The 15,911-nt window shown below is 31.3% G+C and overlaps 2 protein-coding genes across 2 annotated transcripts in view; one reads left to right on the top strand and one right to left on the bottom strand.

Annotated features, from left to right (window-relative positions):
• Positions 1 to 4,605, top strand: LOC139481089 (uncharacterized). The gene is made up of 5 exons (XM_071264178.1): positions 1 to 223; positions 953 to 1,266; positions 1,862 to 1,992; positions 2,320 to 2,369; positions 3,515 to 4,605. Exons 2-5 carry the CDS (start codon positions 1,214 to 1,216, stop codon positions 4,109 to 4,111), a joined length of 831 nt encoding a protein of 276 aa, XP_071120279.1. The 5' UTR covers positions 1 to 223; positions 953 to 1,213; the 3' UTR covers positions 4,112 to 4,605.
• The window catches only part of LOC139483022 (very low-density lipoprotein receptor-like), a 25,775-nt gene continuing 14,379 nt past the window's right edge, over positions 4,516 to 15,911 (bottom strand). Inside the window, exons 10-16 of the mRNA XM_071267051.1 lie at positions 15,391 to 15,528; positions 14,456 to 14,575; positions 13,482 to 13,601; positions 12,585 to 12,712; positions 10,074 to 10,170; positions 8,261 to 8,425; positions 4,516 to 5,681 (exon numbers count right to left, since the gene is read on the bottom strand). Coding sequence (XP_071123152.1) covers positions 5,440 to 5,681; positions 8,261 to 8,425; positions 10,074 to 10,170; positions 12,585 to 12,712; positions 13,482 to 13,601; positions 14,456 to 14,575; positions 15,391 to 15,528 — 1,010 coding nt within the window. The 3' untranslated portion in view covers positions 4,516 to 5,439. The remainder of the gene's footprint in view (positions 5,682 to 8,260; positions 8,426 to 10,073; positions 10,171 to 12,584; positions 12,713 to 13,481; positions 13,602 to 14,455; positions 14,576 to 15,390; positions 15,529 to 15,911) is intronic.

A 15,911-nucleotide genomic window follows, 5' to 3' on the forward strand; every position in this document is an offset into this window, starting at 1 on the left:
ATGAACAGCCTACCTTGTGGTAACTTTAGCCATCCATTACCTTATGCTGGGATGAATATGTCATAGATTTATTACAGCATCAGTTATGACCAAGCTATGCTGTTTTCTGGTTATGATGAAATCAAAATTTATATCAATGATACCCATAATGCCACATCAAATGTTGTCACTATTAAATTTATCATCATGGAGTCGCCTTGCGAAAATGAAGGAATTTGTGAAGGTAATTATATTTATAAATGATGGTAAAGCAAGCATTGTGATCAATCAATATTAGCGGTGGATATTTTCAGTAATATGATACATAAGGAAATTTAATTGTAATCTGAAAAGGCAAAATTGTTTAGAATCTAGTTTTTGTTACCTGGATATATGTAACTTTTGAATGTAGAACTTACTGTAAATCACCAAGAAATGGGAGATTACTTAATATGTTTGTTTGTGGGCAATAATTTTGTGAAAAATTCTAACTATTGTGTCTTATTTCATTAAAATCAAATAATGTTGCTAACTATAAATGTAAAAATAAGGAGATCTCTTGTGACTTATCCACCAGACACCAAATGAAGTGAATGTGAGAATTTATAGGCAACCATATGGTCTTCAACAGTGAGAAAAATCCATGCTGTATAGGTGACTATGAAAGGCCAGTCATGAAAAATATGGAACAATTCAATTAAGAATTCTGACAGCCTTATTTATGTCAAAACAGTTGAGGAAAATAAGAGACATGAATCAGCAACAACCACTAAATTACAGGCTCCTGACTTGGGACGCATATAAAAAAGGACAATACATGGTTAAACATGTTGTACTTTAAAAAAGAAATCCAATTAGTTTTTAAAACTGCTTATCCTAGGTTTTTAAAGAGTCATTATATCCGTTTGAAAATACAAAGTGACTTTGGATTTGTAATACAGATATATAATGGTATATATTTATTCTGTTTTAGGCAAGAATGACAGTTCATTCCCACTGTATCCTTGTCAGCATCCAAACAGAGCCGAGGGCTTTGACAAGTACTACAGATATCTATGTAAACCAGGGTACACAGGAATACACTGTGAATTTGAGATAGATGAGTGTGTTTACTCTCCCTGTACAGAGCCCCATGTATGTTACAACCAGATCAATGGATACAAATGTGCATGTCCACAGGATGATCCTAAATGTGACTTTAAACCATGGATAGTAGCTGTTGGTGGGGGGATTGATGTTCCTGTTTATAATACTGGCAGCTCTCTACAGACGTAAAGTCAAAAAGAGGTATGTCATCTTTGTATCATTGGTCATGGGAAGACCTGAATGCAAAGCAATTCTGATGAAAAAATGTTGCCCTAAATTCAACATTAATATGATTGTATTCTTACACATCTGTATATTGTAATGATTTTGAAAAAGCTCCTAGAGATATTTTGTTTAAAATGGAGGGAAATAAAAATTGTTTTTAGGGAACTACAGTACATATATATATAAAATGAGGAGATGTGAAATGATTGCCAATGAGATAACTCTTCACCGTAGTTCAAATGATGTGGTAGGAGGCAATGATAGGTATTACTATGGCCTTCAAAAATATGAAAAACACATACTGTATATTGCCCGCTATAAAAAGCCCAATCATGAAGACTGTGAAACAATTCAATTAAGAAACAAATGGGCTTTTTTTCTAACAAAACAATTACTGAACTACAGACTTTTGATTTTGGACAGGTTCAAAAACAATGTGGTTAGGTTAAACATGTTTGTGGGAACTCAAACCTACCATACCCTATGACAATTTTAATGTAACTAAAATTTTTAAATGCAGAAGAATTTGTTAATTTGATACAGTAAATAAATGTTATGTATTTTGTTTCAGTGGCCATTTTAGATGGGTAGAGAAGCACATCTTAAAGAGAAAAATGAACGATTCCCTGACATCACTAAGATCTGAATCCTCAGAGGACAGTATGGGAGATGTAAATTTCGGAAGCCTTGTTTTTACTGATGGTAAGTATTTCCAAATATTATATTGATATGTGTGGTTTGATTCTAATATTTCTACTGTGAAACCATAAAGAATAATTGTAATTGAAACATTACACATACTTTTGATAATTGTCTGTTTATTTTCATTTATATCAAAATGAAAAATAAAATCCAATTTATTATTTTTTGAAACTTGCTTTTTTACCTCTTACTATAATTTTTATGGGGAAATTGGTGAATCAGGTAAGATGTACTGTTTCATGTTGCTTATGATGATCTAATAGATTTACGTTAAAGGAATGAAGAAATGTTATAAATTAATATTATTTGTTTGTTGTCTTTTTATAGGTAAAACTGGACCTTTTGACAGCGATGCAAATGAATCATCTGTTGACAAGGTATACTAATAAATAGAAATTCATAAAGAAGGATATTAGGTTGAAATCAGTTAGATAGTTACACAACAATAAACAGAAAATCAGAAATAAAATGTCGAGGTCAATATCTGGCCTATACATTTTATGTATTAGTAGATCATGGAGTCTGATAGGGAGGATTTTGAAAATGATACAAGAATTAAATTTACATGTATGGGTATCATGATGATGGTGATGTATAGCTGTTTATAGAAGTCCAGAATTAAATTAAATGCAGTCAGAACAAGACCATGTAAATGTAATATGATTATTAACCCTGCTTTGTACTTGACCAAAATGTTAAGATAGATTTTTAACATGCTACTTCACAAGATAGCAGTCCGCAGGAAGACATACATTATGCTGACTGATGCGATCAGTCTTTCCTCTTACTCCTTAATGCTATGCACTCAGTGGAGAAGTAACACTTATCAATTTTAAAGTCTTTGATTTGGCTCTGCTGGGTTTTCAACCTGCAATCTCCCTCAATCGAGCGAACAATAAACCACCTAGGCAGTACCTCTTATCATAGAAATACTGAAAATTAAGAAAATGAATGAAAATATACATTTTTAAAGTTCTTCTTTAGAATTAGAGATCTTGTTAAATCTTTAAAATCTTTTTTGAATTAATGAAACTTAGTATCTAAAAAAAAATGAGAGATGTACCATTGGGATATTTAAAAAAATCAACTCAAGAGAAACAAAACCAAGTCTTAAAGAAAAATTCAAAACAAAACGTGCACAAAACACTGCAATGAAAGATTAAGCAACAGGAAGTTCTCATGGAACTTTAGTTGAAAGCAGGTGCTCTATAATGGTAAGCAATTCTTGCTCCATAAGTGGCACCGATGGTGTTGTAAATATATACCAAAAAATATATAATATTGTAAATATTTGGTGAGATGATACTTTCGATGATGTCACAATTAAAGACTGGATCATTACTACAACAACTGGAATAATCGGTCTTAAACCTTTTTTTTACCTCTTGGAATACAGGTATCAGTCATTGGAAAATTTGATGAATATATGAACTATACTATACCCCACATAGCCCACCATTTTCCTATGAGCTAATCTTGATTCATTTTACTGATACTGATACAACAAAGTACTCTCTTTCAGGGCTTAATTCTATTCCCAGAAAAAGACGGCAAAGCTGAGCCCCAGAAAGGATGGAGACGACCATTTGTATCAGAGTTTCCTCTTTTTAACAACGCATCAGTCAGTCCAGAACCACTACAACCAAATGCTAAACCAGTATTTGAGCCAAAATCTCTGGAACCAACTGAATCTGACACAGTTGGAGGTTTTACAACGGCTCCTGTTATCATAAAGTCTGAGGGCCTTAAGGCAAAGGGAGTTACACCAGATTCACAAGGGAGAAACAGGAAACCAGCTCAACTAGAAAAAATTGTCCATCCTGAAAAGTCCAGCATAGAAGGCAAAGAGAAGAGAAAGCGTAGTAAGGATGCCAAAGAGGATTATCCTGAAAACTGGGTAATTCCTTCACTTGCAACAGCATTTGCCATGCCAGATCCTTTGAAAGGCTCTAACCGTCCACCAAAGTTTAAGCCAAAAAGACCAAAATCAAATGATTTAAAGAACTGGACACCTGAATTCACATGTCACAGGACTGCAGAATCCTCTGGTCAAGAAATAGATCTGGAGATGACAACTTCAGAAAGACCAGCATCAGGTCAAAGACCAAAGTCGCCATAACGAGTGACGGAACAAAATGAATCATCAACTGATGACCAAGTTCCCTACAGTCTTTATCCTGATACTAAGACACCAATGCTGTGATTGAATTGACTTGAAAACTGATTTACATCAAATTTATAGTAATTGATTATTTTGTGATTTTATTCTTCCGTCCGTTTTAAGACTGTGATACTGTTGCTTCTTCTAGTTTTGTTTAAATAATTGCATATATTTACATAGACTTTTATATTCTTATTTAGTGTTAAAAGTCTGTCCATAGACATAAAGGAATCTGCTTCTAAAAACAAAATTAACAAAAAAATAGTAATAACTTTCAATGGTTGTAACGATATTGATTTATTTGTTGAAAACAACTTACAGTTGACCAGGTATTTTTAAAATTCAGTATCCAAATATTATACAACTAATGCTTGTTATGTTTATTACATTTAATTATAACACTATATGATATAATATTAATGATAAAATAAAATATAAGTAGCATTACAAAATTTTATTATTGTTCATAGAGTATTTGAACCTAGAAATCATTTTCCAACATTTATTTGAGAAAACTTGTTTATCAGTGAACTTTTAATTAAGATATTTACATCCTCCTTCGCAAACATAGTTTATTACTTCCTGCTTCATATTGTGTAAAACAGCTAATTATTAACACTAAATATATGGATAACTTGATAATTGATTTATCCAGTTGTATTTGCGTATTTTGCTTGATAGAAACAAGTGTTTTTTCTTTGTCTCACCAGCTAAATACAATTTTAATGCAAACGTTTTTTAGTAAAATTTTGCAAAATGACATATTATACAAAGTAGATTAAAAAAGAAGTATGGAAAAAAAACTGTATGCATGATTACAAGATAATTGGTTTTGGTCAAATTGTTCTAAGGGCTTACTAATTTTCAGGACAAGTACCCAAAGTTTTCGAATTTGTAGATTAAAATGTTTAAAATATGCCATGATGTTTTTAAAACCCCAAAGAACACATATGTAGCTTTGGTATTGTGCATTTTAATAGAACATTGGAAGACATGTTCATTCTGTCTATTTTATGTAAAAGATTGCAGTGAATTGGCTTGTCCACTTCAACAACTGAAGTGGATGATCTCCAACACAAATAGGTGCAAAGATGTGTAGTCAGCGTTTCCTTTTCATGCATAATATCCTGCAGCAGTGCTTTCAAATGTCAATCATTTGATTACACTGGAAGCTTATTGGGAACAAATTAGAAGAATAATCATCTTGTTTCTAAGCAATTAAATACATGCATTCATTCATTAAGCAAAGTAATATAAGTTGGCTTCTTTCACACAAGTCTATGAATTTACTCTTTCCTTCTGATCATCATCAGCGTTGCCTTTAAGGAATAGTCCCTTTTCCATTTAAACCATACTAGTCCTGTATATTTTCCAGATTCATTTATTGTCCCATTATACCTCCCATTTAGGTTTGCTAGGTAACAGTTGCCATACCACCAACCACCATGTCTGTTGACAGCACATCCATTCTTGTTGTCCCGATCTTTTGTATAAAATGATTTGGAGTTGTGGTAGTCCATACCATCACCTAGTCAATAGATAAGATTTAATTATAGCAGCAGCTGTTAGTCCATGACTTTCCCTTATGACTATTTTATATTAAAATATCAGAGCAACTTTAAGCCCATACCATTCCCTGATAAATTTACAATCTTACACTTTCAGAGCCAATGTTGGATAAATTCGCTGATAAATAGATATTGCACTAGCAGAACACTATTAGAGCAGATGTTAGCCCACACCATCAGACCAATGTGAAATCCCCTTTTCCGATTGAATCACCCATGAAATTCGTAAGAAGGACGTTTTTATGTTTGAACACATTAAATAAAGTTAAGAAAATGACATTTTTATGATATTTGGCATGAAGGGAGAAAATCTAAGCATTAAATCTAAATGCCAGATTTAATCATTTAGATACAAGGAATATTGAAAGGTTACGATGGTTGTAATTTTCCAAATAACACAACAGGCATACTCAATTAATCAACAGTAAATAATTATTTGATAAAATAAAAATACAACAATCTGCATACTTCCTATATGGTAGAGAGACAGATTTATTGATTTCATAAGGAAGACGGAAAAGCGACCACACATCAGTCATATTATTTAGTATTATAGATTGCACTACCAGAGAAACTGTTCGCCAATACCATCCACTTACATATAGATAATATCACACAGTGCAGCTGTTATCCCATACTTCCATTGATAAGTAGATACTATTTCACTATCAGAAAAGCTGTAAGGTAGTACCATCGCCCAGGGACAGTCTGTTCTATACTAACGATACTGATCACTTATAACAATAATGTTTATACAAATGTGCAGATATAAACAGTAAGTATAGAAAGTTCCTGCTTCGCCTGTTAACCCATGCCATACCGGATACAAAAGATAATATTACACCATCAGAGCAGTTGTTAGCTTCTCATTATCGCCTGATAAATAGATAGTATTGAACCATCAGAGTAGCTATAAACCCATACCATGCCAGATAAAAGAGATTCAATTAAACCGTCAGGGCAGCTATTAGCTAATATAATCGACTGATAAATACATAATATTGCAGTATCAGAAATGAATTAAGCCTATATCATCATCTGATACATACTAGTAGATAATATTGCATTATTAGATCAACTTTAACTCCATACTATCGCCTGATATATAATATTGACCTATCAGACTATTTGTTGGTACATTCCTCCGCCTGCTATATAATATCTTCTCCTAGTGAAACTATGAGCCCATGATATTGCCTGATTATTAGATAAGTTTTAGGGGTACAGCAGTCACCATTGTGGTATAATCTTAATCACTATAAAACAAACAAACATGCCAACAAGGAGAAACAAAAAGGCATATAGACAAAGCACATAAACAAAAACGAAAGACAAGAATACAAAAAATTATCATTGCATAATAACACAATGAAGGAATGTATTAGTACCGAGCCACGTCAAATGGATATAAAGAAAAATAAATAAAGCAGTAAAAGTAACAATTTAAAAAGACAAATGAAAGATCGCTATAAAAGGTTATTAAAATGATAAACAAAGTCAGTACCTATATTCTATACTTCAAGACTATAGTGCCATATTAATGAAGTTGAAACGGACTACTTATCAATAAGGTCTTGGAATATTCCGATTAACTTTTTTTTTCGTTTTATTTTACACAACCCTGGTTCATCAGCTTTTTTTTCATCACACTGGTCACGTTTTATAAAGTCTTAGTAGCAGCTGCAAGCCCAGTAGTCAACACTTCTGTGTTGACATGAATTATCATTGCTATGGTCTTTATTATAAATTAACTGTTTTGAAATACAAAGGGTTTTCTACCTCATGGAATAGATTCCCTTAGCTGTATTTGGCAAAACTTTTAGAAACTTTTGGTCCTCAATGCTTTTCAACTTCCTACTGTATTTAGCCTTTTTACATTTTTTTATTCGAGCAACATTGATGAGTCTTGTCTGTTGTTTGTTTAATTTTTGATTTTGGAGTGTATATTAATGGAGCCCAATCAAAAAAGATTGAGTTTGTATTAATGGAAAGAACATCATCAATAGATCTAAAATTAAATTATCTAGCTTTTTTTTTCAGAATGTTACCTTTCATGAACATAAAAGTTAATTTTACATGGTCAGAAACAACTCATCTGTGATTCATCTGTGACACTCAGATCAAAATAGTTATAAAGCCAAACAAGTACAAAGTTGAAGCGCATTGAGGACCCAAAATGCCAAAAAGTTGTGCCAAATACGGCTACGGTAATCTTTGTCTGGGATAAGAAAAATCCTTAATTTTTCGAAAAAAAAATCAATTCAGTTTTGAAAACTGGATAGTTTCCTAAAGTTTCATATCTGTGACTGAGGTGTTGGTCGTAAAAACATTAAACAGTTTTCTCCTATAACCCTTTGAACTGTCGATCATGGGACTATAACAATAAGCATTAATATATCTCAATTGGGGTTATTTCTAACATTCTAAACATAATGGATATCAGGTGTGATGTAATCGCTTCTTAAGTTATAATGATTTTTGCTTGCCTTTTATGAATACTGGCAATATGTTTTTAAAGACCTCAATAAATTTGTCAAACCTGCGTTTCCCGAGTATCCTGACACACTGAGTGAGTAGTTGTCTTCTTCACTCTTTACTGCAAATTTAGAATAGTTAGCTTCCATTAGATTTCCTTCCCAATCTACTAAGACAATGCTTAGTTCATGTGTGCCATCTTGTGATAAACGGTAAATATTCTCGTTTCCTGAAATAATTTTTAAAAGGGAAATTAGTACAAAACCATGTTTAATACGTCTATGCATAAAAAATGCCTGTTATGTGTAACTTTTGAAAATTAATATAGTTTTTTTTAAGTATTAGACTGCAAGGTAAAATTTTTTAGAGAGAGAGAGAGATAGTTATCAAAGGTACCAGGATTATAATTTAGTACGCCAGACGCGCGTTTCATCTAAGACTCATCAGTGACACTCATATCAAAATATTTATAGAGAAAAAGATACCACTTTTCAATCCCTTGCATTCGAAAAAGAGCTAACAAATATATAATTCAACAAATACTATTTATATATATTCAGATAATCACAACTATATATCGGTAAACATATATTTATATAAATACAATTTTATGTTAATTTTCGCAGGGGTGTTAGGTTGCATTTCTGTAAATATTGACAATGCAATTTCCCATAGGAACTCCTTTTACGGCTAAAACTGTACCACTTTTACTATGAAGTTTTGAAACCTAGAATTGAAAGTTGATATACACTACAATTGTTTTCCAAGGTCAAAATATAGGGCTGTGCGGCATATTTTCAACGTTTATATGCCCTGAACTTTTCAGAGTTTAAACTAACACTAATTTTCTTAACTACCCCTACCTCGAATGAAGGGTTACCACAGATTTCCATGTAAACAATATGCATGTGTATATTTACTGGTAACATTCCCAAGTAATGTCTATTTGAGATGGAACACAGATACCATAACTGGGAACCAGTATGTAAACAAAATTAATTTTCTATGCATATTCAAGATCTCCCCAAAAGAGGCGTGGTTTGAGAAACAGCTGAATTTACAAAGTGCAACCTATAAGACGCTTGTAATTACGGTAGACATGTAGAGGCTGCAAAAATAAGGATCTTCTTCTATCTAGATATGAATAACAGACATAACCAGAACGATAATTTGTTTCACGATGTTTAATATCATCCATTTAGTTTGTGAAGGAAGTCATTCTGAATTATGAATATAAAGCAAGCCTTGGTTAAACAAACTGACTATGACGTCATTTGATGGCGTTATAGAATTTTAGCAAAATAGGCTAATTGCAGGAACACTTCGGCTTAAAGAAATAAATGAATATAAAAATAAGCCACAAGCGTCTGCCAAATGTTGTTGTGTTTTTCGGGGAGATGGGTTTTAGTTGATTGATAGATACCATAATCAATTTAGTGTGTAGATATCTTTCTTGGCAACTGCTGTGCTCTATGTTAGTTCTAATCAGATGCAAGACAAAAAAATCCAGAATTTGCGAGAATTTCTATTTATTTTTTGTGTCTTTGAAGGGCGTTTAAGGGTGTATTGTAAAATTAAAAGTTTTTGTGTTATTTAGCTTTTAGGATTAAACATTTGATTCTTGAAATTACAGTCAGCTTAAAATACATTTGATGTTACGGCCAAATTATTCCTTCTCTTTTTGATATCGAAGACATGTCTGTAGGGGTAAAACTGTTGTTTGTACATAATTAATCCTGTCATGAGCTGTGAGTAAAATGAATTTTTAAAATACTCAGGCCAAGCTAATGTCATAATGACACCATAATAAATATTTCTTCACTTTAATAAGATTTACGTGGTCATATTGTTCAAACTATCATAGAAAAAGTAATGACCTAGCCAATGGTCTTTATCTACTCTTCCAAATCCGTTTGAATATTCCGACCATGTTCTGTAAAAGTCCATAGATCCATCAGTTCTCTTCTGTATTACCTGTGTGCAAAAATAAAACATAAATACAGGTGCTCTCAACTTAAACATACCAAAAACTCACAAGGAAAACCAAAAATGAGTGAATCCGGAATTGAAAACGGTTTAAAGTTTTATTATAAGATCTCATCAACCTGTCCACTTTTTAAATTATAGAGTTCTTTAGTATTTCAATTATTATTTTTAAAATCAATTTTTAATTGAAAGGAAAGAATAACACACAAAACACAGCCTACAATGTTTTAGGTCCTTTAAGGATACTTAACTTTGCTACATCGTTGATATTGAACAATATAATCATTCGTGATCATTTATCTACTTTTCTTACATTGGTTGCAATGAATTACATAGATTTCCCAGTTAGATAAAAACCGATAATTTCACATGTGAAATAAACGTGGTTATTTCATTCTCTGACGTCATGCGTTGTCAAAACGTCTATAACGGTGGATCAAAGCAAATTGTGAACGCGTAGAAAAAAGATATAGTTCCTTACATGTTTTACATTAATTTCTTTTAAAAAATGCCATTTGTCAATGTAATAAAAAGAATAACTGATTAAAGAATTCAAATATCGAAAAAAATTCAACTCGTGATCGAACAACACTGATAATTAACTCTTGCGCTACGCTCTTTCGTGAATTAATGTGTTGTTCGGTCACTTGTATATTTTTCTCTATTTGAATTCTTAGATTAGTTATTCTATAATTATCTTTATAGATTCTGCTTGTTTTAAGATAAAGCTTCATTATTCTGTCACTTGAATGCTAGTTTTTGGAAAGATTAAAACTTGTTTCTAAATCTTGACTAAGGCACTGGCCTCCCTAACAACACGACAGGTTAGCTACTATTACTAAATGTATTCACACTGAAATATAGTTCCCTATAGTTCTCATGTATGTGCACATAATACACATATGAACTGAAAAAATGGGTATATTTTTGGAGCAGTTCTTTCAAGAATGTATGTTATTAAAGTGTGTTGATGTTCAGGCTTTTTAAACATTTTGATTAGGTAATTCGGTATTGATAAAATTGGGTATTGACAACTGTCATTATCAACAAACAATCAGAGACAAGGTGGACCTTTAATTACAATGCCCCATCTCCTAAACTGTCAACCAAATTGACCACATTACTTATCAACCTCAGTCTTACATAATTATACAGAACATCTCAATATACAAATATTTGACCTCATAATTGAATACACACATGTATATATTAGATGTTTGATATATATAAGGATGATAGATTTATTTGTTGCCTATTACTAATACTTTTGATCTAAAATACATAAAGTATTTTTGTAAATTATGTCTGAAAGATAAATGATTAGTGGATTAACAAGATTTAAAAAAAAATGAAATATGAATATAAATATGAATATTTAAAAGCTATTCAAGTAAGGCCAATAATTTAGTTAATAAATTTCCAATAATCATCTGTAATTTATCAACAAATTAGATTCGTACAAACCATTGTTTATTAATTTATTCCCCATCAATCATTATGTCTATTTTAATCATTATTAGAAGGAATATATATTTTTCCAATCAAGAAAGAATCCACATTTTAACACAATATTTTTTTTTTAATTTGTTTACATCAAAAAAGTACATTTTCAATGCCCTGTGTTGAAAAATAAAATTTATCAAAAGGCACTCTACAACTTTTAATCTTCAATGTCATATAATCTATGTTTCAACTTACAAAAAGAATTTTTGATTTGCAATTGTTTTTTTTTCTCAAAAAAACATGTTCAGAACAGGCGACATTATTTTGATATATAAACTGGAATTTAAATAAAATTGTGCAAATTAAGAAACCCATATTATTTATTTAAATGAACTCATTTCATTCTCATACTGGAAAAACACTTTTCCTTCTAAAGACCTTCTGTTAATGCAATTTTCAGCAATAGTGCTTTATTAATGTTCGTTTTCCCCACAATACCTTAATATGAAATTATTCAAACTACTCTTCTAATCTTTACATGAGTGATTTCCATCACTTTGATTTTTTTTTTGCAACTCAATTAACATTTTTGTAACTTTATTGAAAGTGTATGGAGATATGAAAACATTGTTCGAAAAGAAACATAACCTATTTTCTGAAAACATGCTGCCATATTGAATTATCTTTGATATGGTCATATTTATAAATTAACTGTTTACACAACTTTGGTTTTGGAGTACTAAGGTCTCCGGAAAAGATAACTTTGGCTGCACAACTTTTAGACATTTTTGGTTTTGAATGCTTTTCAATTTCATAATTTATTTGGGTTTTTTTAACTTTTTTATTCGTGTCTTATGTAGTCGAAATGCGCTTCTGGCCCAAGCATAACATTTAAAACCTGGTATATATGATTATTCATGATACTGAATAAGGTCTATTTATTTTATATTTATACTTACTGTCCATTTCTTGTTTCCGCTCATGATGCAGTAAACAAATATTTTACGAGACGTCATTTTGCCTTTAGGGTAGACCAAATATACACCATCCTTATCACTAGAAATATCCTCACATTCAGAAGGTAATTCTACAAAACGGTTCGCAGATATATAGGAAGTACAAAATGGCTGGGTATTAAACAAACATTTTTTAAACGTTATAAAAAGTAAAATCACAAAAATACTGAACTCCGAAAATTCAAAAAGGAAGTTTCCTAATCAAATGGCAAAATCAAAAGCTGTAACACATCAAACGAATGGATAACAACTGTCATATTTCTGACTTTTTTGGCATTTTCTTATGTGGTGAAATAAACCTGGTTTTAAAGCTAGCTAAACATTTTACTTATATAACAGTTGCATCAAATTAAATTATATTGACATTTACAACGATGTGTAAACAACACAAACAGACATAATAAGTAAGAATGTCAATAATGGAGTATAAATGTATGGATGTGTGTGTGTGGCACGATATTGTAATTGTGTTGAAAATTTGAAAAGTTCTCAAATTCTGAACTTGTTCAAATAAGTAGCAACATATTTGAACCCATACTGAAAACTCGTTATCCACTTATTTGTCTTATGTAGACTTAACGTGTGTAGCGAACCAAATCCTAACCTTTTATCTTTGCAGAGTGTTTTTTTCTTTAAATATACAAACCAAAGAAAATAACTGCGGGAAAACACATTAACTCTAAAAAGAGCGAGACTTTGTGTTTTGAAAGGGTAAGCGTCTCCAACATTGCATAAACTACCAACCATGCATCACATACAAGAGTTCACTCAGATTCTTTTTTTTTTTATATAAATAATTATTTTATAAAACTATTTATAAAATCACTAATAAAAACTTACTTCGGGCACACCTTATACCGTTCCAATATGTTGAGCGGTTGCAACTGCATCTACTATTTATACAGTTCAAATCGTCTTGACATTCTACTGAATCTGTGCAAGCTTTGCCCATTTCTTTCTCTGAGTGAACAACAAATAATGAAGTTTTGATAAGTAAAACTTGAAAGAAAAACGTTTGTGGTACACTAAACAATAATAAATACCTTATCAAAATTGAGAACGATTTCTTTTCATCCAACGTGGATCCATGATTTATGGTTCTTTGTTCATGATATATGCAAGGAATCGTGTGCGGTTTAAGAGTCAATCTTTTTTCATATTTGTGCTATCTGGAAAATTTTATTTTCAAAACAAAGGTTCATTTATGTACACATGATAAACTGTTCAATAATCTGGCAACCAATGACGGATGACAAGTAACATACGATTTTAATGGTAAGAAACATTCAAAATGACAGATTCACCCCAAAATAAAGACAATAGCCTATATTTTAGCAATAATACTCTGTTTCTCTTCATGTTCATTAGGGTTACTCGTGGAGAAAGATAGATAAGAATAAAACAACACCAAGGCAGCTTTTCGCTCTCTTACTTATTTTTTTTAATGTTTCAAGCTGCTTGTCCCGCAAAATGGAGATTGGCTCACATGAGCCTTGCGACACGATGCGCAAATGTCAAAGACTACTGCTTTTGGAAATCCAAGTATTTGTACAAGATGAAAAAGTTTTAAAAAAATGCTTTCTTCTTTACAAACACACATATATATATATAAAAAACCCCAACAAGTCATTGTCCAGATAGTGTGACTTGCAGTAGACTGCACATTCTAAATACCAAAACATAACTTGTATCATATGACATAAAACAATCAATAAGATTCTTATTCTCTAATAAAAAAAACCCAAATATATATTGAAAATAGTATATTGTTGCTGGTTTCATAATCTATTTCACTAGTGTATAAAACATCTTACTTTTGACACAAATAGTTCCATTCCAAACAAACTGTTTACAACACTGACAAATACCATCTATGCATAAAAGTTTTCCACTGCACTCATAAGTATGTTCGCATGTTGAGTTGATCGTGAGTTCTAAATATATATATATAAAAATATGATTGTTGCCAGATAATCGTGATTGAAACGTTAATTTGATTGTATTTAAAATGAAAAGGAAAATGGCCATTGTTCTTTTATAGTTCGTTTCTGTGAAGTGAAGTCCTAAACATAGCAAAACGGATATATTTAGCCATATTTCAATTTTACCCATAGTATTCAAAAAAGATAGGCATGAGACATGGCATTACCAAAAAATATCTTTTCATTAAATCGTCATCTTTGTACAAGACAACTTGAAGCAACGTATAATTTGGGTTTGGGCCATATTCACACTTCAAAAAAGTGCCAAGACCTCAAAGATATGAATATTTTGTATTTTTTTGCACTTCTGTTTTATTAATAGAGTTTGTATCCTTTATATTATAAAGTTTATAAGATTTCTCATAAATCATACAACACAGCTTATAAATACAGAAATCCGACAATTAATGTATGAAGAATAACGAATATTTGATCTGATAGATTTTTAATACTTCTTGATTTTCGAAAAAAAAAGGTCGTCTGAACGTTATTTAATTTTCAAGAATATAGTGTTGATGGCAGATCCTTGGATATAGCAATAACCTGTCTAGATTTTTGTGCAATCTACCCTTAAAAGACCTTGACCGATCTTATCTGCCTTGTGATTGCTGCCTCATTGACCCAATATATTGTTTTTTCGTTTATTATGAAACACTGGTTCGAATATGATATGTGATTGTTCTATCGAGTTCATTTATATAAACTCAAAATCCATTTTTGTTCTTTTAACACACAAAAAATAACTTAGTATGATAATGATATTTTACTTTTATCAGCTCGAAGTGTCGTCATGGATGTTGATTGGGATTCAGCCGATGATTGTGTAGTTAGTATGTTGTTGTTATCGGTTACAGTTCTCTCTGATGTTGTCATTGTCGTCACTTCAGTTGTATCCATATCTGAAACTAACAGTAATTCATACATTATTCTTTATTCAAACGGATCAATTTACATTAGAGTATGGATTTTAAAAACATAATGAAATAATTTGGCTGATAAACTTCAATATTATGATTTAATTGGGCACAAAGACTGAAGAAATAAACAAACAAAATGTACTAGTTAAGCCGGCGTACGTGATTTCACCATCGGGGTTTGATGGGGTTGGTTTTAATTATTGTTCGATCTTAAGTTTCCTGATTTACTGCTGTTTATTGTCTATTCGTCTATTTGTTCTGTGTGGTAGTTATCTCATTGACCTAATATATTGGTTTTTTTTTCGTTTAATAGTAAACACTGGTTCGTATATGATGTGTGATCTACATAAACTCAAAATCCCCTTTTGTTC

The sequence above is a fragment of the Mytilus edulis genome, chromosome 7 (genome assembly GCF_963676685.1).
Source record: "Mytilus edulis chromosome 7, xbMytEdul2.2, whole genome shotgun sequence".
In the NCBI taxonomy this organism is placed as follows: domain Eukaryota; kingdom Metazoa; phylum Mollusca; class Bivalvia; order Mytilida; family Mytilidae; genus Mytilus; species Mytilus edulis.